Source organism: Hemicordylus capensis, chromosome 3 (genome assembly GCF_027244095.1).
Source record: "Hemicordylus capensis ecotype Gifberg chromosome 3, rHemCap1.1.pri, whole genome shotgun sequence".
Classification (NCBI taxonomy): domain Eukaryota; kingdom Metazoa; phylum Chordata; class Lepidosauria; order Squamata; family Cordylidae; genus Hemicordylus; species Hemicordylus capensis.
Window position 1 is genome coordinate 74,419,439 of NC_069659.1, and position 25,375 is coordinate 74,444,813.

Genomic DNA, 25,375 nt, shown 5'->3' on the forward strand with positions numbered 1-25,375 from the left:
CAGTTTGGGCAGTAAGGGAGGCTGGTGGGGAGGAGAGGGAACCTCCGCAGACCCCCTCCTGGAGAGGGTAATTAAAAAAAAATTAAAAATTTTGTGAACCCCCAAACGGCCCGGGGGGGCATTTTGGTCCAGGGCCAGACCGAACAGGGGGTGGTTTGGTTTGACCCCAAACAGTCAAACCAAAGAGGTTCAACATCGAACACATTTGACGTCAAACCTGTTTGTACATCCCTAGCCCATTTCCCCAGTAAAATGGGCCTCAAAATGGTGTACTAATGGCTGGCCAGCTGCTTTCAATGAATCAGTTCAATGGGTCTGCAATTTGATTTGACCTTGAATCGAATCACAGAATTTGATTCATGTACATTCCTACTCTCTGATCCTTCTCCTCTGAGGCAGAAATGGCAGAGAGAGAACCTTGTCTCTCTGTCTCCAAGTAACCCCTTAAATATACTATGAAAATTCCTCCATTGGCCTTCCCCTCTCCCTGCTCCCTCCCCCCAGCCAATGGCAGCACAGTTGCACATGCCAACATTTGATTTGAATGACAATAAGCCAACCAAGAAGCAAGGAGATTTCCAGCCAATTAGAAGCCAGGGCCAGAAAACCAATCCACAAGGGAAAAACACAAAGACAAAAACCACAACTCAAATCACTCAAATCAATTCACATCAAATCAGGGGTGATTCAGTTCAACCTCGAATCAGGCCCTTCATTTTAGGGTTGACTTAATTCAAGGTCAAATCATTCATTTGGTGCAAATCAATTCATGTACGAATCAAATTGCACATCTCTAGTAGACAGATGGTAATGACAGGATAAATTGGGTTTCATGAATAGGCATTTAGTACGCTTAATTTCACTGAGATTAGCTTACTTTTGTTATAAATTAGGTTTAAAGCAGCCTACTGCATTGTAGTCAATGGAACCTTTTTATCACACAAGTCAAGCACAGAATGTTGCCGTTTCCCTTCAGCATTCTGCCAGTGGGGCATGGGCAGGATGACACTGTCAACTGAGAAAAATGAGGCTGTGCGGTCCGGGGTGGACGAATGCCTAGAAGTATCCAGATCCTCTCTTACAGAAGGGGGGGTCGACTTTGAAGGAATTGGGTGGAGTGTACCTGCCCATTCCCGAGCCAGGGTGTGTCGCCCAGTAGGGCGCTGGGTAGGATTTCAGAGTTCTGACCTGCTTCTATTGGCCCGCACTGTTCTCTAAGGGTGATTAATCACCTGGTGTTCCAGTCTGCCATGCCTTGTGTAATAGTTAACAAAGTGGTGGCCCTTTTCCTCCATACTAAGTCTACATGTTTTCTTGAGCTGGGGTCTGGGGACAATGTTTAATTTTGGTTTTAAAATGTTTTTAAATTGTTAGTTGTTGTTTTATTGTTTTTAATTTGTTTTAGCTTTTCATTGTTTTATAAGTTGTTTTAATTGTAAACCGCCCTGAGCCATTTTGGAAAGGCGGTATATAAATCAAATAAATAAATAAATAAATAATAAAATAATAAATACAACCCCATATCTGCCACTGCTGCTTCCCTATAGTGTTCTGAGTACCCACCACCAGGCTTCTCTCACCTGTCCAATCCATATCACCACTTCACTGAGAGTTCACGTTCCAGAACTGAAGGAATTGGCATTGCACTTGCAATAGAATGCAGTAGCTAACTCCCCCTGAAAACATCACAATATTGGCAGACATGATAGCACTATGGCTTAATTCTCAGAGTATGCTCTGAATAACCTTTGGCAGAACTTGCTAGCCATAGGTTTTTAATGGATCAGGAAAACCTTAATAACTTTTGAACTGCTACTGAAAACTTATCCAAAAAAAAGAAGGGGAAAAAAGAATTACCTTCCCAGATAAGCCTGAAGAGTCTACATCAGTCATTTTCAACAAAATTTGAAAGAAATATGAAGCGCTTGTCAAAACATTGAACAAAAAAGGTTTCTCTTTCTAGCACATTTTAATCTGTTGTACTCTTTAACCTGTTGTACCATTTTTATCAGGTCACTTTGTAATTAAACACATCTGTAGACTTTGTGAAATAGACCATGCATGCCATGTTCCAGGTAACCAGCTCAGCAGGTGTCATATGTATAAGCAATCAAATTTTGACATTTATAATGACAGCTCTTGGGGGTGGGAGGAGGGGGAACTTGGCTTATCTAAAGGGGCTTCTCTAACTGTACAAACACTGTATGTTCAGTGCAGATGGAGGAGCACTTCAGATTAACTCCCACCGCCTCACACAATTAAGGAAAGGTGTCATGAGCTACTGTAAGGCAGGGGAGTAGAAGGACATGCACACTCACAATATGTACATAATAGCCGACCCCACACAGAGCATCTGTGCACTCTTTGGGGCCGGCGGTTACCTCTCCCCCCACTTCTGCCCCAGTCTCTGCTTCTAGGCCCAGCCACTTCTCCTCCCCACTGCCACTTCTGCCCCCCCTTTCTTTCCCACCTCCTGGGCCTTGCCTCCACAGCCAGGCCAGGGCCGCCACCTCTGACCTCCATGGCTTGGCCGCCACTGCAGCAACCAATTCTCCTGGGTGTGCATCAGCCAATCAGGCGCGTCTGCCGCCCAGCCAAGCAGCTGGGCTCTGGGACGCACATTCCAAGGCACACCCAGGAGAATTAATATAATAGATTCTTATCATGTATAGTTGACATGCTTTGCTGGCAGCAAAGTATTGTTCAAAACATCCAAATGTCTTTTTAATTAGACAGTCATAGAATTCTGCTATAATTTTTTCCCCCAGATCAGTACTACTGTTATTATGTTTACTTAACAAATGAATTTTATGAACTTTGAATATTTTTCTTCTATATTCCTCTCTGATTATTGTGAAAAAATGTAGTATGATATCATTGTTGTTGTTGTTGTTGTTGTTGTTATTATTATTAACATTTTATATCACGCTCTTCCTCCAAGGAGCCCAGAATGGTGTACTACATACTTAAGTTCCTCCTCACAACAACAACAATAACTACCATTAGGCAAGGGGAGGCAGTCATCTTGGGGCCCCACTGCCTCGAGGGGCCCCCCAGAGGCACATCACATGACTCCCCACCCGCCCATTGAGCACCCCCTATGAATTATGTTGAGTCTCTTGGAGATCGGCAGGAGCAGAGAGTAAAAAAACTAGATTCAATGTGAACTAGATATTCAACATATTCATAATGGGGATGTGAGTGTGAGTGCACTATATATTGTGAAGTGTGTTTGTGTGTGTGTATATCAGCGAGGGACCCATTTTAAAATCTTGTCTGTGGGCCCCCTCCAACCTTCCTATGCCCCTGCAACAACCCTGTGAAGTAAGTTAGGCTGAGAGAGGTGACTGGCCCAGAGTCACCCAGCAAGTCTCATGGCTGAATGGGGATTTTGAACTTGGGTCTCCAGTACTAATTGTTACCAGAACTGCTCCGAGGTGCTGGCTAGATACCTCAACTATACCTTTGGCTTAAAGTGGGGAAGTTATCTTGGCTTGGGAAGCAGTTTGACTTCAGTATCAATTTGAGCAACTTTTGGCATATTGGAAAGGACTAGGAGGCAGTAGTACAGTTCAAAAGCTTTATTAAGGGCAAAATGGGAATACAGAAGGTAAGAAGTTTGGTTAGGCAGGTGCAATAAATCTTGGCTAATATTCTGAACAGTATTCTTGGTTGCAATACTAAGGTTTTGACTAAGGTTCTAAACCAGAGCATGGTTAGAGGTTAGCTTTAAAAATGCTGGGAAAGCAGGTGGGGGCAGGGAGGGTGCAGAGAAGCGAGAAAAGTGGTGAGGAGACTTAGGAGAGAGAGTGGTTAGTTTACCTATCCTTCATGGGTAACATTGGTGTATTAGTTACAGGTTGGTCTCCTCACGAGTAGCAAGCAGGAAAAGCGGGGATAAAGAAGAGTCAGGAGCTAAAGTCTGCGACTCGCTGGCCTGAGAGCCTGTATGGTATTGAGACCCAATCCAATTCTAAGATGATGAGTGCAGGACTCTGAGGCCATGTGCTTTGGCTGGGAATAAATATATCCCAAAATGTGCCCGGAGGCAGTTTCCAAACCATGCTCCCTCCCTGGAGGTGGAGGCAGGGAAACCTGTCCAAAACAAAGAAGTTTGGGGTGTAACTTGCAAGACAAATGGGCAAGAGTAAGTTATGTAAATGTTTGTGTGTGCTGAATAGTGGTACTTGAGTGCTATCTTATTACTGAGGTGTCTTCAGGCGCAAAAGATACACGCCCATAATTTTTAATGATTTGGTGTCTGCCCTGGGTCATTGTTAGCCAAATTGTTAACTTATATTGAGGTGGGAATGTGCCGTTATCTGTGCCACTCCTAAGGAGTGCTTCAAGTTGTTTATCTTTGTTGAGTGGATGATCTCTTCCCTGAAAAGAACGTCTCTGACAAGGGGTCTGCTCACAGGCTGTTGCCTCTGTTTAAGCAAGGGGTGGGGGTGTTTAAGTCAGATTGTGAATTTGACCTTCAGGCATGTTGCCCAGCAGTTACTCATGCAAGCAACCAGCTGCGAATCTTCACCAACCCTGAGCAGGGTGCAAAGTTCAAATGGAGACTATGATCCCATAGCATCACATTGTGCAGTCCAATCCAAAATCATATAGAAGGGAGCTCTCTGTTCTATCCCAAAAGTGAGATGATTGACAACACAATTTAATATTTTATCCAAGGAGAGTCCAGCTGTCATCTTCTGTATTTTAGATATGTGTCCCCCCACCTACTCTATATTCAGTGCTGAGCCCGTAAGTATAGCACAAGAGAACTGCTTTTAGTGCTGTCCCTTATATGTTCAGTATCATATCAAATGTCAGTTATGTATTGCCCAGATTAGGTAGTGCAGCAATGTTTGTTTGTTTCTTCTGAGACTTATATACAGAGATGGTAGGTACGGCAACATGGTGGTTTTTGCACACAATTTCCACCAATCTAGACATGTCTTATTCTGGAGAAGTCCAAAATTAACAGTGTCTTTTTTGTGTATAGTCATGTTATGTCAAAACAAAATAACTTTATAATGGTCAACTTACATTTTTATTTACAGAATGGAAAGAGAATTGCTGTTTGAGATAAAATAAGTTGCAACTCAAAATGTTTTATCTCTTTGTTTGTAGGCCGTAGACATTATCACGCCTCACATTGTCCTAGACCCACTAGTCCCGTATCTACTGACAGCAACATGAGTGCTGCTGTAATACAGAAGGTCCGACCTGCCAAAAAGCAAAAGCACCAGCAAGGTCATCTGCGCAGAGAAGTCTACACAGATGGTAAATAATATCTTTAGATTACCTTTAGATTCAGACTGTGAACTCACTTTGGTAGTGGGCTTACAACATTTTTTGTAGAAATTACACTAAGTGAAAACGTAAGTAGCTTCTGCTTCATGTTGCTATGCACATTCAACACAGCACATTGTAAGCATTATAGTTCTCTGTCTGTATTGAATCTTTGGTATATACATACATAACGAGTGCATTTGTTTTCCATAATACTCTAATCAGCTATTGACTATCACTACTTTTGAGACCAGATACTGCAAATGGGTACAACAGTGGAAAATAATGCATGCATGAGATTAAAATCTTCATTAAAATGAATCCTCCATAGTGTAATTTTTTCCATCACAGAAACAATTTAGCATTCAAATAGCAGGCAGCAAAATCATTGAATTTTAATCCTAACCATAGTATTATTCCAAGCGGTTACCTTGTGCACCAAAAGGCAAAATCTAATCATCTCCTCTCATGCCTTCACACACAATATCGACTCCTGCTGAAAAGGTAATGCTTGTATTCTCTAGGGAGTATAGAGGGATAATGCAAACATTGTGATGTTGTCTAGAGAGAGCCTTTAATGAAAATGCCTCAGGAGGGCCAGTTTTTATTAAACCACCACCTTTCAGTATTATAAAACAACCAAAGGGCTTTGTTGGAAATTCATGTAAGATATATTTCCAAAGACTTATCCATCTTGTCAAGTTTTCTAAATTCACTAAAGAGGGAGGGGGAGGGTTGGCAGAGAAAGCATCCCCCCACCTTCTGGTTCTCAACAACAACAATCTGATTAGGACTTTCATTACCAGTCACAAAATTTTCAAAGAGGGGCATCATTTGCCATTATCATATGAAAGCCTAATATTATAGATACTTATCCAGGGTTACAAGAAGGGGTTTTCAAGCCACTTCTCCCTGTGATTCCTGCCACTTGACAGAAAAATGTAATACAAAGCGCACAGCATGATGAGCAAAAGTAATTTTGCAATGAGTGGTTGTCCATGCTATTATCTGTACTTTATTCTGAGTATTTTCTCTCACAAGCATCTATCTGATATTAGACTACATTAAATACTAGCATGACACAATGCACCTGTGCCTCTTGGCTTCTGCCCAGACTCCCTTTGTTGCTGAAACTGAATTGTCAGCATATTATCTGATTTCAGAGGTTATTAAAGCAGTTTTCTGCATGCTTGTTTATTTGGGGTGTGTGCGCGCGCAGAATACAAGGTGTAAATCCAAAAACTATACCAGCAATTTTATATTCATGGAATCCCTGTAATAGCATTTTACAAAAATTTATAGATGGCTTAGAAGCTTTTATTAGTTTTAAGTGAGATCTCCTAAGTGAAGAAGTGACTAAGCATCAAGCCTTGATATGAAAACATCTATGCTAGCTAGAATACTAGAAAAGAAATCTTGTTTGGGGCTTACTGCATATTTAGTAATTTTCTTTTCTCTACAATAGAAATAAACACCAGAGCTGCATTTGTTGTCAATTTTGTGTTAGATGTTTTTATACCAAGCTAGACTGTGCAGCACTGTCATTTAAAGCTACAGCTGCTCTGTCAAACATAATCAATATGTGTTCTGTATTCTCAAGCATGTGCTTATTTTGGCACATTGTCTAATTAGACATGAATTTCCTTGAACCCATGTGTTATAATTAATGCGGTCCAGAATAGGAGATGCAGACAGCAGGCAGTTATTGCTCTAATATTTGCAATAGTAATAAAAACTGGTTTATAGGTTGTGAGACTATTTTCCCCAAATCAAATTATATGATTACGACTGAAATCTCTGTGTTTATATCTAACTTACACTAACACACACACACACACACACACACACACACACACACACACACCCCAAAGAGATGATCCTTTGTTTTTCCTTAAGTTGAGGGAAAAACAGACGTGAAACAGTTTAGTTTTTCTAGGTACCTGTACCTAAGATTTTCTTGATTCAAATGGCATGCTGTGATTTCTTAACTTTACAAAGCAATTCTTTTTTCTACTTGTCCTCTGCTCTATAAAGAATGAATGTAGGAGAAGAAAGCAAATTCAGTAGTTGACATGAGGAAAATTACTCAAAGTAGTCCCATTGAAATTAAAATAAGTTAGACAATGCCTAACTTGTCATTTTCATTTCAGTGGGACTACTATGAGTAATTTTCCTCATGTCAACTATTATGTATTGATATTTGTTACAGGTTTGATCCTTTTTATAAGACTGCTTTTGATAGGTGATACTAAATGATTAAAATGCTTTCAAGATTAACTTTTGATATGTGCATTTACTCTGAGTAGACGACAATGGGCAAATATTCATTCATTCATTTTTATACCCTGCAAGGGCTCCTGCAGTGTCTTGCAAATCCTATGGGGAGGGGCTCGAGTTCAGAGCATGTTCTTTATGTGCAGAAGTTTATGTGCACAGCATGTGTTTTATGTGCAGAGATTAAACCTTGTACCAAGATTTAATCTCTGGCAATTTCAGGCAGGACCGAGAGAGACTACTGTTCGAGACCCTAGAGAGTCATTGATAGTTGGTATAGACTGGGAGAGAGCTGTAATAGCGCCGACAGTTTCAAAGAACCCATTGAGCACTTTGTCCGGGAGCAGCCGCGCTTCCCCCTCCTCCAGGCTGGGTCACCATCCACCTTCAGCCATGCCCACTCAGCTGCACCCATTCTCCTTCCATTGGCGAGCCACCTGGCTGATGAAGTATGGATGCAGCCAGGTCCCAGCCTCCTTCAGCCACAGCCATCAGTTGCACTTCTCCAGCTGCACCCATCCTCCGTCCCTCAGCCGAAGGAGGCAGCTGGTGATGTCTCGCACCAGCAGCATTGGAAGCCTCAGCCTGGGGGAAGGGGAACTCTGCAGACCCCCTCCCAGGGGGGGTGAGTAGGGGTGCACATGCACTTAAGCATGTGCACTGCCACAGAGGGCACTTCTGTGAGTTGGAGGACTGCCCATATGGTGAGCACAGGCCCACTCTCCCTTCACTGTGCCCATGGTATAGACAGTTCTGAGTTGGATGGATCAGTGCTAAGACAACAAAAAATTAAAAATAATAATACTGAACTTTCCATTTTAATTTATGTATTTAACATATTTATATTCTGCCAAAAACACATGTCTCCAGGTGGTTTACAATAAAACAACACAGATTAAAACAAAAGTCACAACACTGAAACAATTTTAAACTGTGATGAATTATATAAGTCTAATTAAAATCCTGGATGAATAACTGTGTCTTAACTGCCCTCTTAAAAAACTGTCACAGATGGGGAGGCTCTTATTTTGACAGTCGTGCATTCCAATGCTTCGGAGGAGCAATGAAAAAGGCCCGTCTTTGAAATGGACCTCCCTGGATTATCTCAGTCAGTGGCAGGGCTCATAGCAGAGCATTCTCTTAAATACCCTGAGCCTATACTGTTATGACTCCAGCTGTGTGTGCGTATGTGCATTGTGCACACCATTATATAACACCAGAGTTATATAATCATGTATGTGATCTGGAAGGTTTTACACAATTTGGTAATGGAAGTAAGTGAAACAGAATCCTCTCACTGGGAATGGCTGAAAGTACCACCAAGTCTTAGCCATATGCCTCAAACATTTATATTTTGTTCATATGGAATTAATGCTAATTTTAAAAGCTATAACAATTGGCTGACATACTGCGCAACTGTGTGCATTTTAACAAAGCATGCATGCAGTTGCACAAGAGCACTTCTGTGTAAATGTAAAAATTGTGCAAACAAATGATGAACAGCCATTATTTCCAACGGTCATCGATCATGGAGCTCAGGGCAATTTTGTGCATGTGCACAAGAGCACTCCTGTGCAACTGTGCACTCGTTTCATTAAAACACACACAGAACATTGCTCAGTATGTCAGCCATTTTCTTGCTATGTATTCTAGTGCAGGTGAATTGTATGAAGATTTAATTGTGAATTCTTTAATGATGAATTGTAGAAGATTTAATTGGGCTGAGGTACTCAGTGTGGTAGATATCTTTGATTTCCTGAATTAAGGTCATTGATTTGACTTAGTTTATCATATTTTACAACTATAGTGTCATTCAGATTTTCTGCCAGGCACCTAGTTTCCTGAAAAGAAAATAGGCCACACTGAAGAGAAGTTTGGTGAAAGGGGAAAGAATTAGATTTGTTTTCCCCTTGTTTATTAGAATTGAACACCTCCTGCTTTTTCTCCACCTCTTTCACAGCTTAGATACATTTTCTCCACTGTTCTGGAGCATAGAGCAGAGAGGCAAAAGAGAGGCTTAACAAGGTAGATTTCTCCTGGGATGTCAAGACATTCATAACTGCAGATGCTCCTGCTTCCCACAGGGACCTGACAGGCAGGGTCAGATGATTGAAACAGAGAATACAATAGCTCTACTCTGTCCCATTGTAAAGGTGATCCATATGAACACACAAAGCTGCCTGACCGTTGGTCTTTCTGATTGATTGATTGATTGAGTGAGTGCCGTCAAGTTGGGGTATACACTTAGCGACCACATAGAAAGATTCTCTCCAGGATGATCTGTCTTCACCTTGGCCTTAAGGTCTCTCAGTGGTCCATTCATTGCTGTCATAATCGAGTCCATGCACCTTGCTACTGGTCATCCTCTTCTTCTCTTTCCTTCAACTTTTCCCAGCATTATGGACCTCTCAAGGGAGCTGGGTCTTCTCATAATGTGTCCCAAGTATGATAGTTTGAGCCTGATCATTTGTTCCTCAAGTGAAAATTCTGGATTGATTTGTTCTAGGATCCATTAGTTTGTTTTCCTGAGTGTCCATGGTATCCTCAAAAGTCTTCTCCAGCACCATAGTTCAAAAGCGTCCATGCTTTTTCTATATTGCTTCTTCAAAGTCTAGGTTTCGCATCCATAGAGTGTCATGGGAAAAACAATTGTCTGCACGATTCTAATCTTTGTAGATACGGACACATCATGGTATATAAATATCCTTTGCAAGGCCTTCATTGCAACCCTACCAAGTGCTAGTCTGCAGCATATTTCTTGATTGCTGGATCCTTTACTGTTGATGGTCAAGCCTAAAAGGCAGAAGCTATCCACCACTTCAATGTCTTCATTATCAATTCTGAGGCTAGTTGCTGTACCTGTTGTCATTATTTTAGTCTTCTTTACATTTAGTTGTAGTTGCATTTTTTCATTGTGCTCTTTCACTTTCATTACTAGAGTTTGCAGGTCATCCACATTCTCAGCTTTCAGAGTGGTGTCATCAGCATACCGCAGGTTATTGATGTTTCTTCCTCCAACTTTAAAACCACACTCATCTTCTTCCAATCAGCTTCTCTCAGTATATGTTCAGCATATAAATTGAATAAATAAGGAGAAAGTAGACCACCTTAAGTGGCACAGTGGGGAAATGCTTGACTAACAAGCAGAAGGTTGCCAGTTCGAATCCCCATTGGTATGTTTCCCAGATGATGATGGGAAACACCTATATCAGGCAGCAGTGATATAGGAAGTTGCTGAAAGGCATCATATCATACTGTGCGGGAGGAGACAATGGTAAACCTCTCCTGTATTCTATCAAAGAAAACCACAGGGCTCTGTGGCCGCTAGGAGTTGAAATAAACTCAACGGCACACTTTAGACAGCCTTGTCTTACTCCTTTGCCATTCTGGAATTGGTCTGTTTCACCATGTTCTGTCTGGATTGGTTAATGCAATCGAAGACTTTTCTGTAGTCAATAAAGCACATGTTGACTTCTTTGAGGTAGTCTTTGGCTTTCTCAATTATCCAGCATGCATCAGCAGTGATGTCACTTGTTCCTTGGCCTTTTCTGAAACCAGATTGAACATCCGGCATTTCCTTTTCCACGTAGGGCTCTAATCCATGTTGGATTATCCTGAGCATTATTTTGCTAGCATGTGAAATTAAGGATATTGTGTGATGTTTTGCACAGTTTCCTTTCTTTGGTATGGGTATGTAGACTGACCTCTTCCAATCTGTTGGCCATTGTGTCATTCTCCAAATTTGCTGGCATAGTTTGGTTAGAGCCTTGACTGATTCTTCTGTTGTTTGCCATATTTCTGTAGCTATTCCATCAATTCCTGTAGCCTTTCAACTTTGTAGTGACCGGAGTGCTGATCTAACTTCATTTTCCCATACTAGAGATTCTTGCAAGTAGGGATTATCTTCTAAAGTATCTTGGATGTTGATGTCCCTTGGATGTTGCTGTGCAGATTTTCAGTATACTCCTTCCATCTCTGTTTTATCTACTCTGAATCAATTACTATCTGTCCTTTGGCATCCCATAACGTACAAATTCAAGGTTGGAACCTCCTTCTGAGTTCAGAGATATTTTGGAAAACTTACCCTGTTTTTCTATGTCTATTTCCATCCTCAAGGTCTTTATAGATGTCTTTGTAGTACTGCTCCTTGTCTCTTCAAACAGCTTTCTGAAATTTCCTATTAAGTTCCTTCCTGAGGTCTTTATCTTTCTTGACTGTGGCTTTCTAGCCCTGTGCAATCTACTCAGACAACCAGTGGCTTTGAAAAGCTTTGGGCAGATGCTTTACCAGCTATTCCAAATGAAGTTCTTTTAAATGAAGATGCCATTAATTGAACTTGGGACATTCTGCATGCAAAGCAAGTGTTCTGCCTCTGAGCTATGTAGTAGCTAAGTAGTGGATTTTAAAGGGTTGTGAAAAGCTGATGTGAGGAGGAGAGGTCTGAACTTCCACACAGGAGCTTCCTTCCAAGGCAAAGTGTGTGTACATGGAATCTCATTTCTAAAGCCGGTATAATGTATGACCTGTGAAGCGTATATGGCACAGAAGTTAAAATGGGCTCCTTAACTTGCAATTTCCATGCTTTTTAGAACAGAAATGAAAATTTAAACCCTCTTAACTTTCATTTTAAACCCAAGGTTTTTGGAGGGATAAATAGATATACAGTTGTATTTAAACTGTGTTTGGTTAGATCTGATTCATCATAAACTAGTAAACATATGTAATATATATTTTTAAAAAATAATGTGCCTGCAAAAGGGAAATAAAAGAACAGTTTGAAATTGTAGGATTTCAGCTTCAAATATTATTCATTTTGTTAAATAATTACTATTCATGGTAAATTTGAATCTGAGAAAGATCTTCTGCCTCTTTGGGTGTAATGTCTTTTGGTAATTATTGGTCTGATTATTGAATGTTATAAATCTGTTGAAAACAATAATCACAATAAAGTATGATTATATTCAGAATTTCATCTAAAAATAAAATAAACCTTCCCCCCTGCAAATTCTGTTGTAAACATAAAATAAACCTTTCCCGCAGCGTACTCTGGTGTAAAATGTAATGCATTTACCTAATTTCAATGGTAGGATTGTGTAATCAAAATTTTTTCTCAGTAAGTCATTGGAAAGTATGACTTTATTTTGCATAAACAAATTCTTCAAAATATGTAATAGATTGCAAGATTTCAGAATGTTAACCACTGAAGTAAGCAAAGTGAAAATAATGTTGTTGTTGTTGTTGTTATTAATTTGATTTCTATTCCACCCTTCCAAAAATGGCTCAGGGCGGTATACAAAGAGAGATAAACAAATAAGATGGCTCCCTGTCCCCAAAGGGCTCACATTCTAAAACTAATCATAAGATAGACACCAGCAACAGTCACTGGAAGTACTGTGCTGGGGGTGGATAGGGCCAGTTACTCTCCCCCTGCTAAATAAAGAGAATCACCACGGTAAAAGGTGCCTCTTTGCCCAGTTAGCAGGGGTAATGTGAAATACTGTCTTCAAAATTTTCTAAGCAAACTGGGCTACTTACAAAATGCACATATTTATAGCATGAAAGCAGAGGCGTAACTAGGGAAAATGGTGCCTAGGGCAAGCACTGAAATTGCGCGCGCCCCCCCATGCTAACATTGTCATCTGAGCTCGATACTGAGCTTTAATACTGAGCTAGATGAACCTATGGTCTGACCCAGTATATGGCAGCTTCCTATGTGGGCCTACCAAGACTGGGGGCAGAGCAGAGACACTCTTACCCCTGGACTTCAGGGCCAAAGTCCAGGACTTTCACACCTCCTGGGGATGCCCAAATTTTCTTTAGTGTGTCCTGGGTGGTGTAGTTGCCACACCCAGGCACTGGCCCATGATGTGCCGGGTGGCCAAGTGCAATTGTGAACTGTGCCGGGTGATTTAGAGACAGAGGGAGGAGTGGGGAAATAAATATGTGGGACTAGGATTGATTCTCACAATCAGCTCCATAGAGCTCACTAATCCTGACTATTTAACCAGGATCCTTGCAGTTGTGAAGATGCAGCCAGAGTTATATTTTACTGGTATAGCAGATCATCATACAATTACGTTAATTGAATATATGTTTAATCAAAAGAGCAAACACCCTCTTGGCTTTTAGATCAGTGGAAGGCTGGGCTTTTGCAGAATAGAGTGTTACAAGCATGTCTCACTACAAGCATTTTTATTTTTTAATTTATTTTTACATTTAATATCCCGATCTTCCTCCAAGGAGCCCAGAGCGGTGTACTACATACTTGTTTCTCTTTACAACAACCCTGTGCAGTAAGTTAGGCTGAGAGAGAAGTGACTGGCCCAGAGTCACCCAGCAAGTCTCATGGCTGAATGGGGATTTGAACTCGGGCCTCCCCAGTCCTAGTCCAGCACTCTAACCACTACACCATGCTGGCTCTTTGTGAAATAGTGGAAGGTCTGCAGCATGGATTCTTAGTTGGCTAGGTCTGATTTTAACAACTGATACCTCCAATATTCTCCTCCCACTTGTTCTGGTACATCATTGTTTTACTTCTGATTGCAAGCATACATATATATAGAGTCATGATGCTTATTTTTTTGTTTTGTTCATGCATTTATGCTTTGTTTTTTGTTATGATTTCAAAGTTAGAAAAACTATAAAAGGGCCATTTTAGAGAAGATATGCACTGCCTAAGTTGCAAATCCTGCTTTTTTTAGATTCCCTGCAATTGAATATACACCTTTGCTATTTAAATTGGTTGAAGATTATTTATGCCAATAAAAAATGAAATGGCATTTCAGATGCAACATTGGTTGCCTAAGACCACTCAGATTTAACTAATCTTCATCACAATAAAATCACATTGACAAAGAGAACAATTAAAACTCAAATCCATGACTAAAAACAAACTGCTTTGGTATCGTTTTTAATGAAAGGCGGTATATAAATTTAACAATAAAACATTAAACAATAAAAGTCACTATTTTGTAGGAGGTCACAAAGGGAATGGTATAATCCTGGTCACCATTGTTCCTTATGTGGACTACATCTGACTGATTTTTGTTTGCTTTAATCAAAACTTGATTCCTCAAAGACTGGACATTCAATTATTTATCACTCCCTCTCTGCTACACACACACACACACACACACACACACATTTAATCAGCTGCAAGGATTTTTTAATAATATTTAGAGGGTGTCAGAATATCAACAGAAAATGTAGCATTCATTACTTGATGAAACTGACATTCACTTAGCATTGAATCCCTGCAGTTTTGTCTATTTGTTTGAAACTATTAAAGCAGAGCACCATGTCCTCGCTAGGCTTAAATGTGAAGACAACATGAAACACCCACAAAGTTTGCTCATTGTGGGCAGATTTTGATGCAAGGAAATGGGAGCACATATTCTGCAGATCCAGCTTTAAAAATTGTGTTTGTGTAACTGAAACGCTCGCCTCTAGGGAAAGCTCTGACTCTGCTACCGAGCTGCCGCCGCGCCTCTTCCAGCTGTTGGGGAGGCTTGAGCACCCAATAAGAGACCACCTTGGCTTGAGCGCCCAATAAGAGACCAAGAAGCCCCAACTGTTTCCTCAAGTCGATGACAACACACAGTAACACACAGCTTCTGCCAGCTTCTCCCCACCATACGACCCAAAGGCTCCCTTTGCCAAGGGAAGGGGCGCAAATATGCTTGCCTGCATAGGCGTAACGATAGGGGGGGCAGGGGGGGCACGTGCCCCGGGCGCCATCTTTCCAGGTCACGTGGGGGGCGCCGCCATGACCCCCGCCAATCCGAAAAAAAATTTTAAATTTTTTTTTAAAAAAATACAAAGTTGTCCGGCAAGGGAGCGAGTCGGCGCCCCCTCCCCCCCCAAACGGTCCCTTCTGCACCCGCGGCCCCCCCATTGCTTTGCTGGCCAGCCTGCCTGCCTGGCTTGGCGGCGGGCGCCGCAGCGGGCACCGCAGCGGGCGCCTTTAATGCTGCTGTGCTGCTTGCCTGTGGCTGCTGAGGCTCGCTCTCGAACTTCAGGCGCCAGCCAGAGAGGCCCCCTAGTGGCCCAGCCGCCGGGTCTCTACACGCACGCACGCGCAACTCGGCCGGCGGCGTGCCGAGTCGCGCTGCGCGTGCGTGCGTCCATCCTCCCAGCTCGGTTCGCCTGGCTGGCTGCACGTGGCATGGACTCGCGGAGCCGAGGAGAGCGTTGTTGCTGGGGCTGCCTGGGGGCTGCAGCAGGCGCTGGCCTCTCTACAGCCCTCCTTACAAACCCGGATTGCTAAGGCAGGGGCCGAGAGAGAGAGAGCGAGACACCTTGTGCCCCACTTGGGAAGCTTCCCGGAAGCGTCTGGCCGTCCTCTGATTGCAGATCAGATCATCAGAGGACGGAGAGCTGGGGGTTGCGGCGGGGAAAAAGGTGAGCGATTGCATGGAGAATCTCTGTGTGTGTGTGTGTGCGCGCGCCCCCCCCCAATCCTGGAATGGGCTCACATCCCTTGGGATCCCTCAGACAGGAAGCATTAAATTATTTTAATTGCCTGCCTCAGCTTTGTTTGTGTCCGCCTGTGTTGGGAGGCAGAGAGAATGGAAAAGCCTCAATTTGCACAGGGGATATTTCTTTTCTTTTCGTTCTTTTTGTTTTTGCTTTCTGTCTCTTCCATCCATGCTATTAAGATTGCAGGAAGTGGGGACGGGATTTTAATTTTTTTGTTTAATAGTATTAATGCGTTGGCTGGCTGCAGTTTGCAAAGTATTGATCCGCTGGGCGCAGCCACTCCAAAGAAGAGCAGGAGCAGGAAAAGGCTGTGTTTACATACTTTTCTTTTTCGTCACCTTTCCAAGTTTGCAAGGCTCATTCCTCTTTAAAGCATTTTGGCTTGATGTCCTTTTGCAGCTGTTATCCCACCCCTCCCGCAAAAAAAAAGAAGAAAGGAAAGGCAAAAACTCCGAAAGAAAGATCAAATTAGCAATCACACATCAACAGATGCATTTTAAAAACATATCTATTTTAACTCTCAAAGCTGAACCTTGCGTTGGGGTGGCAGGAGTGGACTTTGCTTTTTAAGAAAAAAAAAAGTTTAAGGGACTTTATTCTAATGCACGACTCTGATCCTAGAATAACCAGGGTTGTTTGCCAAGAAGAACATGAACAGATTTTCCCCTAGGGATTTCTTTTCAACTCTGTACTTTGGCCAAGGAAAGAACCAATAGCAATCTGTGGGATTTGGGGATAAGCAGAGTGTGAGAATTTGCAAAAGATAGAGTGATGTGTTGCTCATAAATAAAGCCCCCTCCCTGGAATCTCCTAGGATTTTTTGCTTTCTTATAAGAAGTTTATATCAGTCCTAGGAGAGATTTGGAGGCATGTGATATTGCAATTATTATTGATGGTTTTTTTTTTCTTTTTAAAGGAATGAAATTCTTTTAGCAAACTTATTGGCAACATGTCTGATGTGAGCTGTAGGAAAGGGTTGTCTGCTAATGTATTTTGTAATAATTCTGTTGTCTGAGATACAAGCCAACTCCACGGGGTTGTTGCTTGTGAGGAAAAACCTAAGTATAATGTTTTGTGTATCATCAATCATTGCATCATAATTCTGTTGTTTGAGATACAAGCCAACTGTGTGTCAGTCAGATTTATGCTGGGAGGGCGGCGCGGCGGGGGGGGGGGCGCGGCGGGGGGGGGGCGCAATTTCAGTGCTTGCCCCGGGCGCCGTTTTCCCTAGTTACGCCTCTGCTTGCCTGTGCTGCTGGGCTGGGAACTTCCTCCCTGAGCCAAGCAGCAGGCAAGCATTTGCGTCCCCTCCCTCAGCAGTCAGCTCGGCGACGGCACAACACCAGCACAGACTTGGGCACCTAACTTAACAATGGGGGCTGAGAGAGGATGGAGGTTCCTCCACGCCGCTGCACGCCCCGCCCAGAAATCTGCTGCTCCTCCCACTGAGAGAGTGAGGTCTCCCTGTGAGCGCGTCCTCCCAGCTTTCCCGGAGGGCGGGCTTCAGCTCTTCTGGCGTGGCGAGGCGAGTGAGCCACCTCTCTCTTTCTCTCACCAGGGCAGCGTGCCAGCTGACCTGCACTCAGGCTAGGGGGAAGAAAAGAAATCCAGGTTCTCTACTTCCACCGCCTCTTTGCATCTTTACAATGCAGTTAAGTGCAGAGAAGTGCAAAGGGTGCGTGCCGGGTGGATGGGGGGCGGGGGAGGTAATAATCGACATCGGTGGGATTTGCAAGTGACCAAGGAAGTATGTGCAATGTTAGAGGAGCAATTTGTGTACTGGTGAGGATGGGCAAATATGCACAACACCAACCAGTTTTAAAAGGAAAAAAACAAATGCTAAACACTCAGTCATACAGTATTAAGCAAGTCCACATAAGACTCCCTCCACACCAACAGTGATTACTCTTTACTAAGCTGCCTACCTGCCCCCTGACCACTCCGCCCGTCTCACTCTCAGGATGGAAAACTTCCATTTTGAGAGTAGTTGCGCACCCGCCCTCCCGCAGCTTGGAGCGAGCAGGAGGTGGGTAAAAAGGAAATTTTAAGAGAGAAGACACTTATGCTGCACACACACACCTTGGCATTGCTTCTTTAGGCTTGTCTTATCTTGTGAGTGAGAAGCAACAGTGGGAGAAGCAAGGCTGGGCTTGCGCCGCCGCTCCCTTGATCCTCCTGGCTCAATGATCCTTCTGACCTCCGCAGCTCGAAGCAGAGCAAAGCAGGCAGCACAGTAGCAAACCACCAGACGCACTCTAACCAGCAGCCTTCCCAGTGTGCAATGAACGCAGGCACATGTGAGAACTTGCGCAAGCGCGAGTAGGGGGAGGGAGGTCCCTCCAGCCAATGGCAGCAGGGTGCAGGCAGTGCAGCAGCCAGGCTGGCGCCTAGCCAGAGCAGAGACAGCGCCCGAGGTCTGCTGAAGCTAGAATTTTGTGGGGGAGGGGGCGGGGCAGTGGCAATTTTGGAGCCCCCCTCAAGTGGTGCCTAGGGCACGTGCCCTGCCGCCCACCCCCCGTGGTTACACGTCTGCATGAAAGTTTCATTGGATCTCAGGTGCACTATCTCTACAACTTATAGAAAATCTTCTGCATGCCTTTACATGTAAATTGAAGCATATCCAGTTGAGCAATACAAACTGTTTATAAACTTGAAATAATATATAATGCTTTACAGTGTTTTGTGGTCAACTATCTTGGTGTAATCTTAGGCTGAGAAGATATTTTTAATCAGAGAAATTTAATTTTCTTTGATTGAACTAGCTCTTATGTATGAAATGTTTTGAATAATTATTTGTACTTTTCTCCTTCAATATTAAACTAGCTGGTTAGATTGATTTTCTTCCCCCACAGTTATTTTTCCCATGGTTCCTATATAGTCTCATTTAGAGTGTTGTTGAAAATTATAGTCACTTTTTAAAAAAGGCACATATGGAAGATTTTCCCTGTAGGACACTCCATAAAATAGCATCCGTTAATTGTTTTTCTTAAACAGGCAACAATGCAGCAGCGATATGCAGACATGTATAAATGAAATAGTTGAGCACAGCTGACCTTTTCTAGTTACCTCTGAGTTCCATATATTGGTTTGATGTCACTCTGTGATTTATTTTTTATTTCTCACCATGGAAGCCTCCATTTTCTTTTTTAATAACTAAGTGTGCCAGTTTGCAGTAGACGAGGTAGATTGATTCTGGATTTTCTCTGTGATTTGAGCTGTTAAATAAATACCGCAGGGGTGAAATAGTGTTGACCTCTGAAAAGTTTCCTTTTTTGATTTGCAGGATTCCTCTCAGCAAGGAATGGTGTTTTGTAATGAAAGTTTTTCTACCTTCTCTGCAGGTTGTGATAAAGCTTTCTTTAAAGAGCATATCACTTTGTGGCGGTCATTACTGGCATGTACAAAATTGCATTTTTTAACAAAAGGTTTTGATGGGGAGTCACTTTCTTTTAAACATTCTGCATGCTAGTATTTTTAATCACTATGCATCCTCAGTATACATTTATATTTTAGGCTGAAGAATCTGAAATTGCATACAATTGCCTAATTTTTAAATGCCTGAACCATCTAATGGCCTCAATAGTATTTCTGCTTGGTCAATATGATTAGTATTTTAACCACCAATAACATATACTTGAGCACTTTTACTGAGCTTGTTATGCAATTCTAGGATCTGTATTAATTGAAATAGAGTTAGTTAATATGTATGTAGAAGTGAAAAGTACACACAGCCTCCCTTCATTGAAAGATGTAGCCAAGCCCTTTCAGGCAGGTTCCTAACTTGGGTACATGTCAGATTTTTTTTTTATCATAATAATTAGGATCTTATGCAGTCAGCCACTAAAATATTTATAGTACAATGTTATGCTCATTTACCCAGGAGGCTTACTTACAGATAAGTGTGCATAGGATTACAGTCTTTAATATATTAAAAATTCTAGGACTTTTCTTTAGCTTCCAAGTTAGCTTTTTTCTTTGAAATTTCAAAGAAATTTTCTTTGAAATTTCTTTCAAAGGAGGCAGCCATCTAATCAAATTCTTAACTGATTAGATGGCTGCCTCCTTTGAAAGAAATTTTTGAACAAAACAATGCTTAAGTTTTGTAACAAAGGTTGCAATCCATGGTAGTTCTAAGGCTGTTCAATTTCCACTGAAATAAGTAGGATGTAGACTTTTATTTATTAAAAGATTTCGATCCCATTATTCCTGCATGGTGGATAACAACAAAATTCACAGTAGTTATAACATCATAATCTGGCTAACGCAGCATTCACTTTGTTGGAATCCTTCTTTCTCTGTCACCACTTTTCCTCAGCTTTATCAACTGGGGGGAAATTGCCACCTTCTTTCAAGTAGTTTTAGTCTGTATACTGTGATTTCTATTGTATATCTTTCTTTACATTTTGTATGCGGTCTTTTCTTCGGTAACCTCCCCTCTCCACTTTCTTCTTATGGCTGGCAAGTTATCTAAAAACTGTACAACTTACAGTACAACACTGCCCACATTCTATGGGCATCAGCAGTGCCTTTTTTGTCTTGGAGATGGCCAACATTGCTTGAAAATTGCCAAGCATCTCTTTGAAATCACTCTTCCTAATTGCAACCCTTCTCTGTGATAAACCATTATCACCCACTAATGATTTGGCAACACAGGAAGATCAGAATTCCAGACCATACAAGCATTTCAGCTTCAGTATCAACTGCAATGGCTATGCAGTCAGCTACAAGCGTTTCCAAATCACAGTTGACTATTTCAGAACTGACAACATTGAGCTTGTCAGCACAATAACCAGTGCTACTTTCAAATCCATTGGACGCAGCTGCACCTGTTTCGGATCCATTTCCTTTGCATACACTGCCCAAGCCAAAAAAAGAAGAAGAGGAAGTTAGTTTTTCAAACAAATCTGAAGTTGAAGAAAAAGAATATGATACCAGCATTAGACCAGTGATCATCATCTTCTATTCCACCTTTACGCTTGCCAGAGAATGTTCAACAGTCACAACTGGAGCCTGATATTCAGTGCATTCCTTCTGGCTCTTGAGGAGGATTCCCTGCCCCACCCATCAACTCAAGTTTCATATCCGCATGACCAGATTATTGGGAGAAGGTTCGACACAGAAATACTTATCACCATGATCATAAGAATTATACTATGATAAACTGATAGTTGATACAGACATTTGGGTATGGTTTGTTTGAGGTCTAGTTCATGGTACAAAGATGATAGAAAGCATCATGATTGCTACTGCCATGCCTGTACTTGAGATCAGTCTCCAGGTCTCTCTTTGGGAAAGAGAGCTGTCGCCACTTAACCAGCTCCACCACCAAGCACCAGCTGCGTACATTTTGTTGCCCATCATGTAGGATTTTTCTTTTCTTTTAGGGCTTGCAACTCAACCTCTTTCAGCAGAAGTTACCAGATTTAAATGTGTACTCAGCCTGTCATTTAATTTTCTGCCAGTTACATTTCTGCCATGCACCTTCTGGGACTTTTCTTCTTGCCTTTATGGAAAGGCATGTTTTAAAGGACACAGCAGCAATGTCTCTTAAATCTTTAACTCATAGTAGCTTAACTGGAGGGCAAGGAGATACAAGGGTAGCTGCTGCTAATACAGTATGTACCAATAGGTATTCAGGGTACAGTGCAGTGCAGGGCCAGGCTCCCCACTTGGCATTCTCAGTTACGTCAACAATATGGGCCTAGAACAATGATTTCTAAAGAACATACACTTGTTTCTGTTGCTTTGGCTGGTAATCAGTCTAGATCTTCAAGTATAGTTCAGGCTACTCCATGAAATGGTCAATACACTGAAGCCACATATTCAATGGAAATTGTGTGTCAAAAAGTGCCAAGGGGAATGTTTTGTTCAAAGGGAAGCTATGAAGCAAAGCTGCACCTGGAGCCAGTCACTGTACATGACTGGCTTACCACATGGAGCAGTTGCTATGCAGATGCAATTTCATCTGGTTCCAAGTGGTCTTCATATTGAGGCCATTTCTTGTAAAGCGGACTTGATTTTACACAAATCTGGTTCGAAATGGAAAAGTGGCATCTGCCAAATTTTTCTAACATGAGCACTTAAGAATAAAAGAGCTAAAATATTCATCATTTCATACACTCATGCCAGTCTGCATGTAAGTTATACCTGGAAGGTACTGATTTGGTGGGAAAGACTGATACAATTGGCCTTGTTTACAAGGTTGCATTTGTAGCTGCAAAGTGGAACAGCACCATGGAGAGTTACTCTGAATGTCTTTTGCTGTATGTATGTTTGTTCATATATGTTCCAAAGAAGCAAAGTTCAGTGTATCAGAAGGGAGTAGAATTTAACAAAATGTTTTCGATATAGGGTGGAAATGGGCATTGAGCAAAAATAGTTCAGAATAGGAATATAAATTTTTTTAAAGCTTGGGAAATATTAAACTAAGATATATTTGTTGTACTTCTCTTCTACCAACTATCATTTGTAAAATAAAAGACAGAGAAGAATAAAAGAGAATAAAAGAAAAGACAGTGAATGAACTGTCCTTTCCAGGCAGCATAACCTAACTTTACAATAATTGATTCTGTGCAAAATTTGCCAGAACATTCATAGACTGGTTCCTTGTAATTGATTGGCTCACCTTATATTTTTCTATAGATATATGGACAACTGTATTTGTGTTCTTTTAATTTGAATCACTACAGTTCTGCCCACTGGCACTGTTTTCTACTTGTACATGTTGGCTGATCTGAAATGCCTGATAGACTTATTAACTGGAAGGCACAGCTGCTCTGAGATTTGGAAAGTGTTATTATTTCCTTCCTGGGATACATTTATTACAAATTTCAGGAACAGGGATTTTAAAATTTCAATCTTCCTTGTTGTGCAATAAATGCACTTGGGATGAATGCATTACAACCACATGGCTTTTAAACCTTTTAGTGAACCATTATTTCCACACACACACCTTACTCCCTTCCTGAGGTATGTATCCCTCCTTGATGTATAGCTGTCATTGGCTTCCAGTGCTCTTGATGCAAAGCAGGCTTGTGTCTTACTTTCCTCTAGTGAGCTTTTGAAAACATGTACGATACCGTTGTGTGCTATGATGCATTACTTATACCTTTCTTTTTTATTTTAAATATATGTTGTTAATGAAAGAGCAGAGAAGTAACATGAAGAATACATGCACATATAAAAATAATTGTTTTAAAAATATATCCAAAGCTATATTACAAATGGAATTTTCACATATTTGAAGCATCAGTGCTCTACTTCTCATTCCCTGAGCTTTCTGAATGTCTTCTTTTGTCATCTTTTTGTGAGGTGATGTGCTTCATGCTATGCTCAGTGAGTGATGTGCATACTTGTGTCAATTGGTTCATATAGAGTAACATAATCTGGTTATAGATTTTCAGATCAAAGGTGTGGCAAGAGAGCACAATGTAGAGGAAAGCAACCAAGAAATGCCAAAATGAATATGAAAATACCAGAGTGGAATACTTAAATGTGAAAGATGCAGAGGTTAAAGAGAATGTATCAGTATTCACAGACACAAACACCAATCAGCTTCAGAGTTGAAAACATAAAAAGCAGTTGTTAGAAAGGTATAAATGTTTTAGTCTAAATTTAGATTAGAAAGTAATACATATAATGGCTTGGATGCAAAGAAGCATGGGCAGCAGAGAAAAACTATTTGTGCTGGTTTGTAAACTCTCGTGCAAGTGCTAGTGAAAAACTTCTCACAATGCAGCATCACAAAGGCGGTTATGTTTCTGTACAAAAAACATGGTTGCATCTCCTTCTCTGTTTGCTTTTAGGAGGACCCTGAAGGTGTACTTTTCCCAGTCCTTCAACTGAGATTCAATTTTTAAATTTTAATGTGTTTTTAACATGTTTTTATCTAATTTTTATCTTATGGATTTTAAATGTGTTATATTTTATGTTTTAATTCTGTACACTGCCTCGAGATTTTTATATTAGGCGGTATATAAATCAATAGATAGCTTGATTGATTGATAGGAAAATTCAGGCAATAGCATCTAAACTGCACTGGGCTCTGAAAGGAGCTTGTGCAAGAGCTTACACAAATAGAACATTTTTTTTCATTTAAGGTCACTCTTACACAATGATCTTCCACTAAGTTGAAAGCATCCTTTCTGTGTGGGAAAAGGGCTTTCTGCTAGCAAGAGGGCATCTTTGGATCCAAACTATCCCTGCAACCTGGAAGCCAACATCTCAAAATTTCACATTTAAAAAAATATATATGATCTTTTGGAAATGTTTTGGGGAGTTTATGAAACCAAGAGATGTATATGAAGAATCTTAGCTTTCAAATGTGTGGAAATATTAGGAAACAGTTGTTAATAAAAATCAGTCAACAGAATTAAAATTATTTCTTTCCTTTGTAGACCTACCACCCCCACCAGTGCCACCTCCTGCTATAAAGTCTCCCACTGCCCAGTCCAAATCTCAACTGGAGGTACGGCCTGTTATGTTGCCAAAGCTTTCTTCCATAGACCCAAGAACAGAAAGGGCAGTGGAAAGAAAAGGAACAGGCTATAAGGGGAAAGAAGGAGTTGATAGCCGCCAGCATTCTGATGTGCGGACAAGTTCAGGGGAGCGCCGAGAATCATATGAACAGCAAAGTGATAGCAAACTGAGAGGAAACAAAGCAACAAGGCGAGATGGTACACCAGCAAAAACACATCTTCTCCAAGGTAAGTTGATACGCTGAACATTTGTTAATTAAAGCTCTGCCTGTAGTTATGAATAAAGTTGTCATAGCATAGTCACAAAACCAAATTCCCTGCTGACATAAAAGCTTAGCAGAACTCTGCTTATAGACAGGCATGGGATCTTGTCTCCTGAAACTTAATTATGTCACACTGCAAAACAAACAGAGCACTGAATCAAGTAGGAAATATAAAGAAGTAACCCTTGAACAAATGAAACCAAATTCCCATCAGAAATGTAATGTCTTCTTTTGCCTGCTTGCATTGTAAGCATTATTGTACCACCCCCAAACTTTAAAAAAAAAAAAAAAAAAGCATGCACGATGGCCATTCTGAGCCATTTTCCCTGATCAAGGCCTTATACTCTATATTAAAAAATGAAGTGAACTGCTACTTTTTCTTCAGATTTGTAGAAGCAAAGTGTACAGACAGCCATACTTAGTCCCTTCTAAAAACATGAGGCGCATAATGAAAGAATGATAGTTTGACCCCTGGGTGCTTAGACTAGAAATATAAAAAACCCTGATGTTACTAAAAATATAAATAGATCAAGGCCTGGCAGAGAAATGTATGTATATGAAGGTATTTATATAACCCTCTCTAGAAGCAGTTATGAT

The 25,375-nt window shown here is 41.3% G+C and overlaps 1 protein-coding gene across 1 annotated transcript in view; it reads left to right on the top strand.

Annotated features, from left to right (window-relative positions):
- The window catches only part of ROBO1 (roundabout guidance receptor 1), a 927,259-nt gene that overhangs the window by 893,106 nt on the left and 8,778 nt on the right, over nucleotides 1-25,375 (top strand). The window contains 2 exon segments of the mRNA XM_053306810.1: nucleotides 5,125-5,277; nucleotides 24,435-24,743. Of these exon segments, the coding sequence (XP_053162785.1) occupies nucleotides 5,125-5,277; nucleotides 24,435-24,743 (462 nt within the window).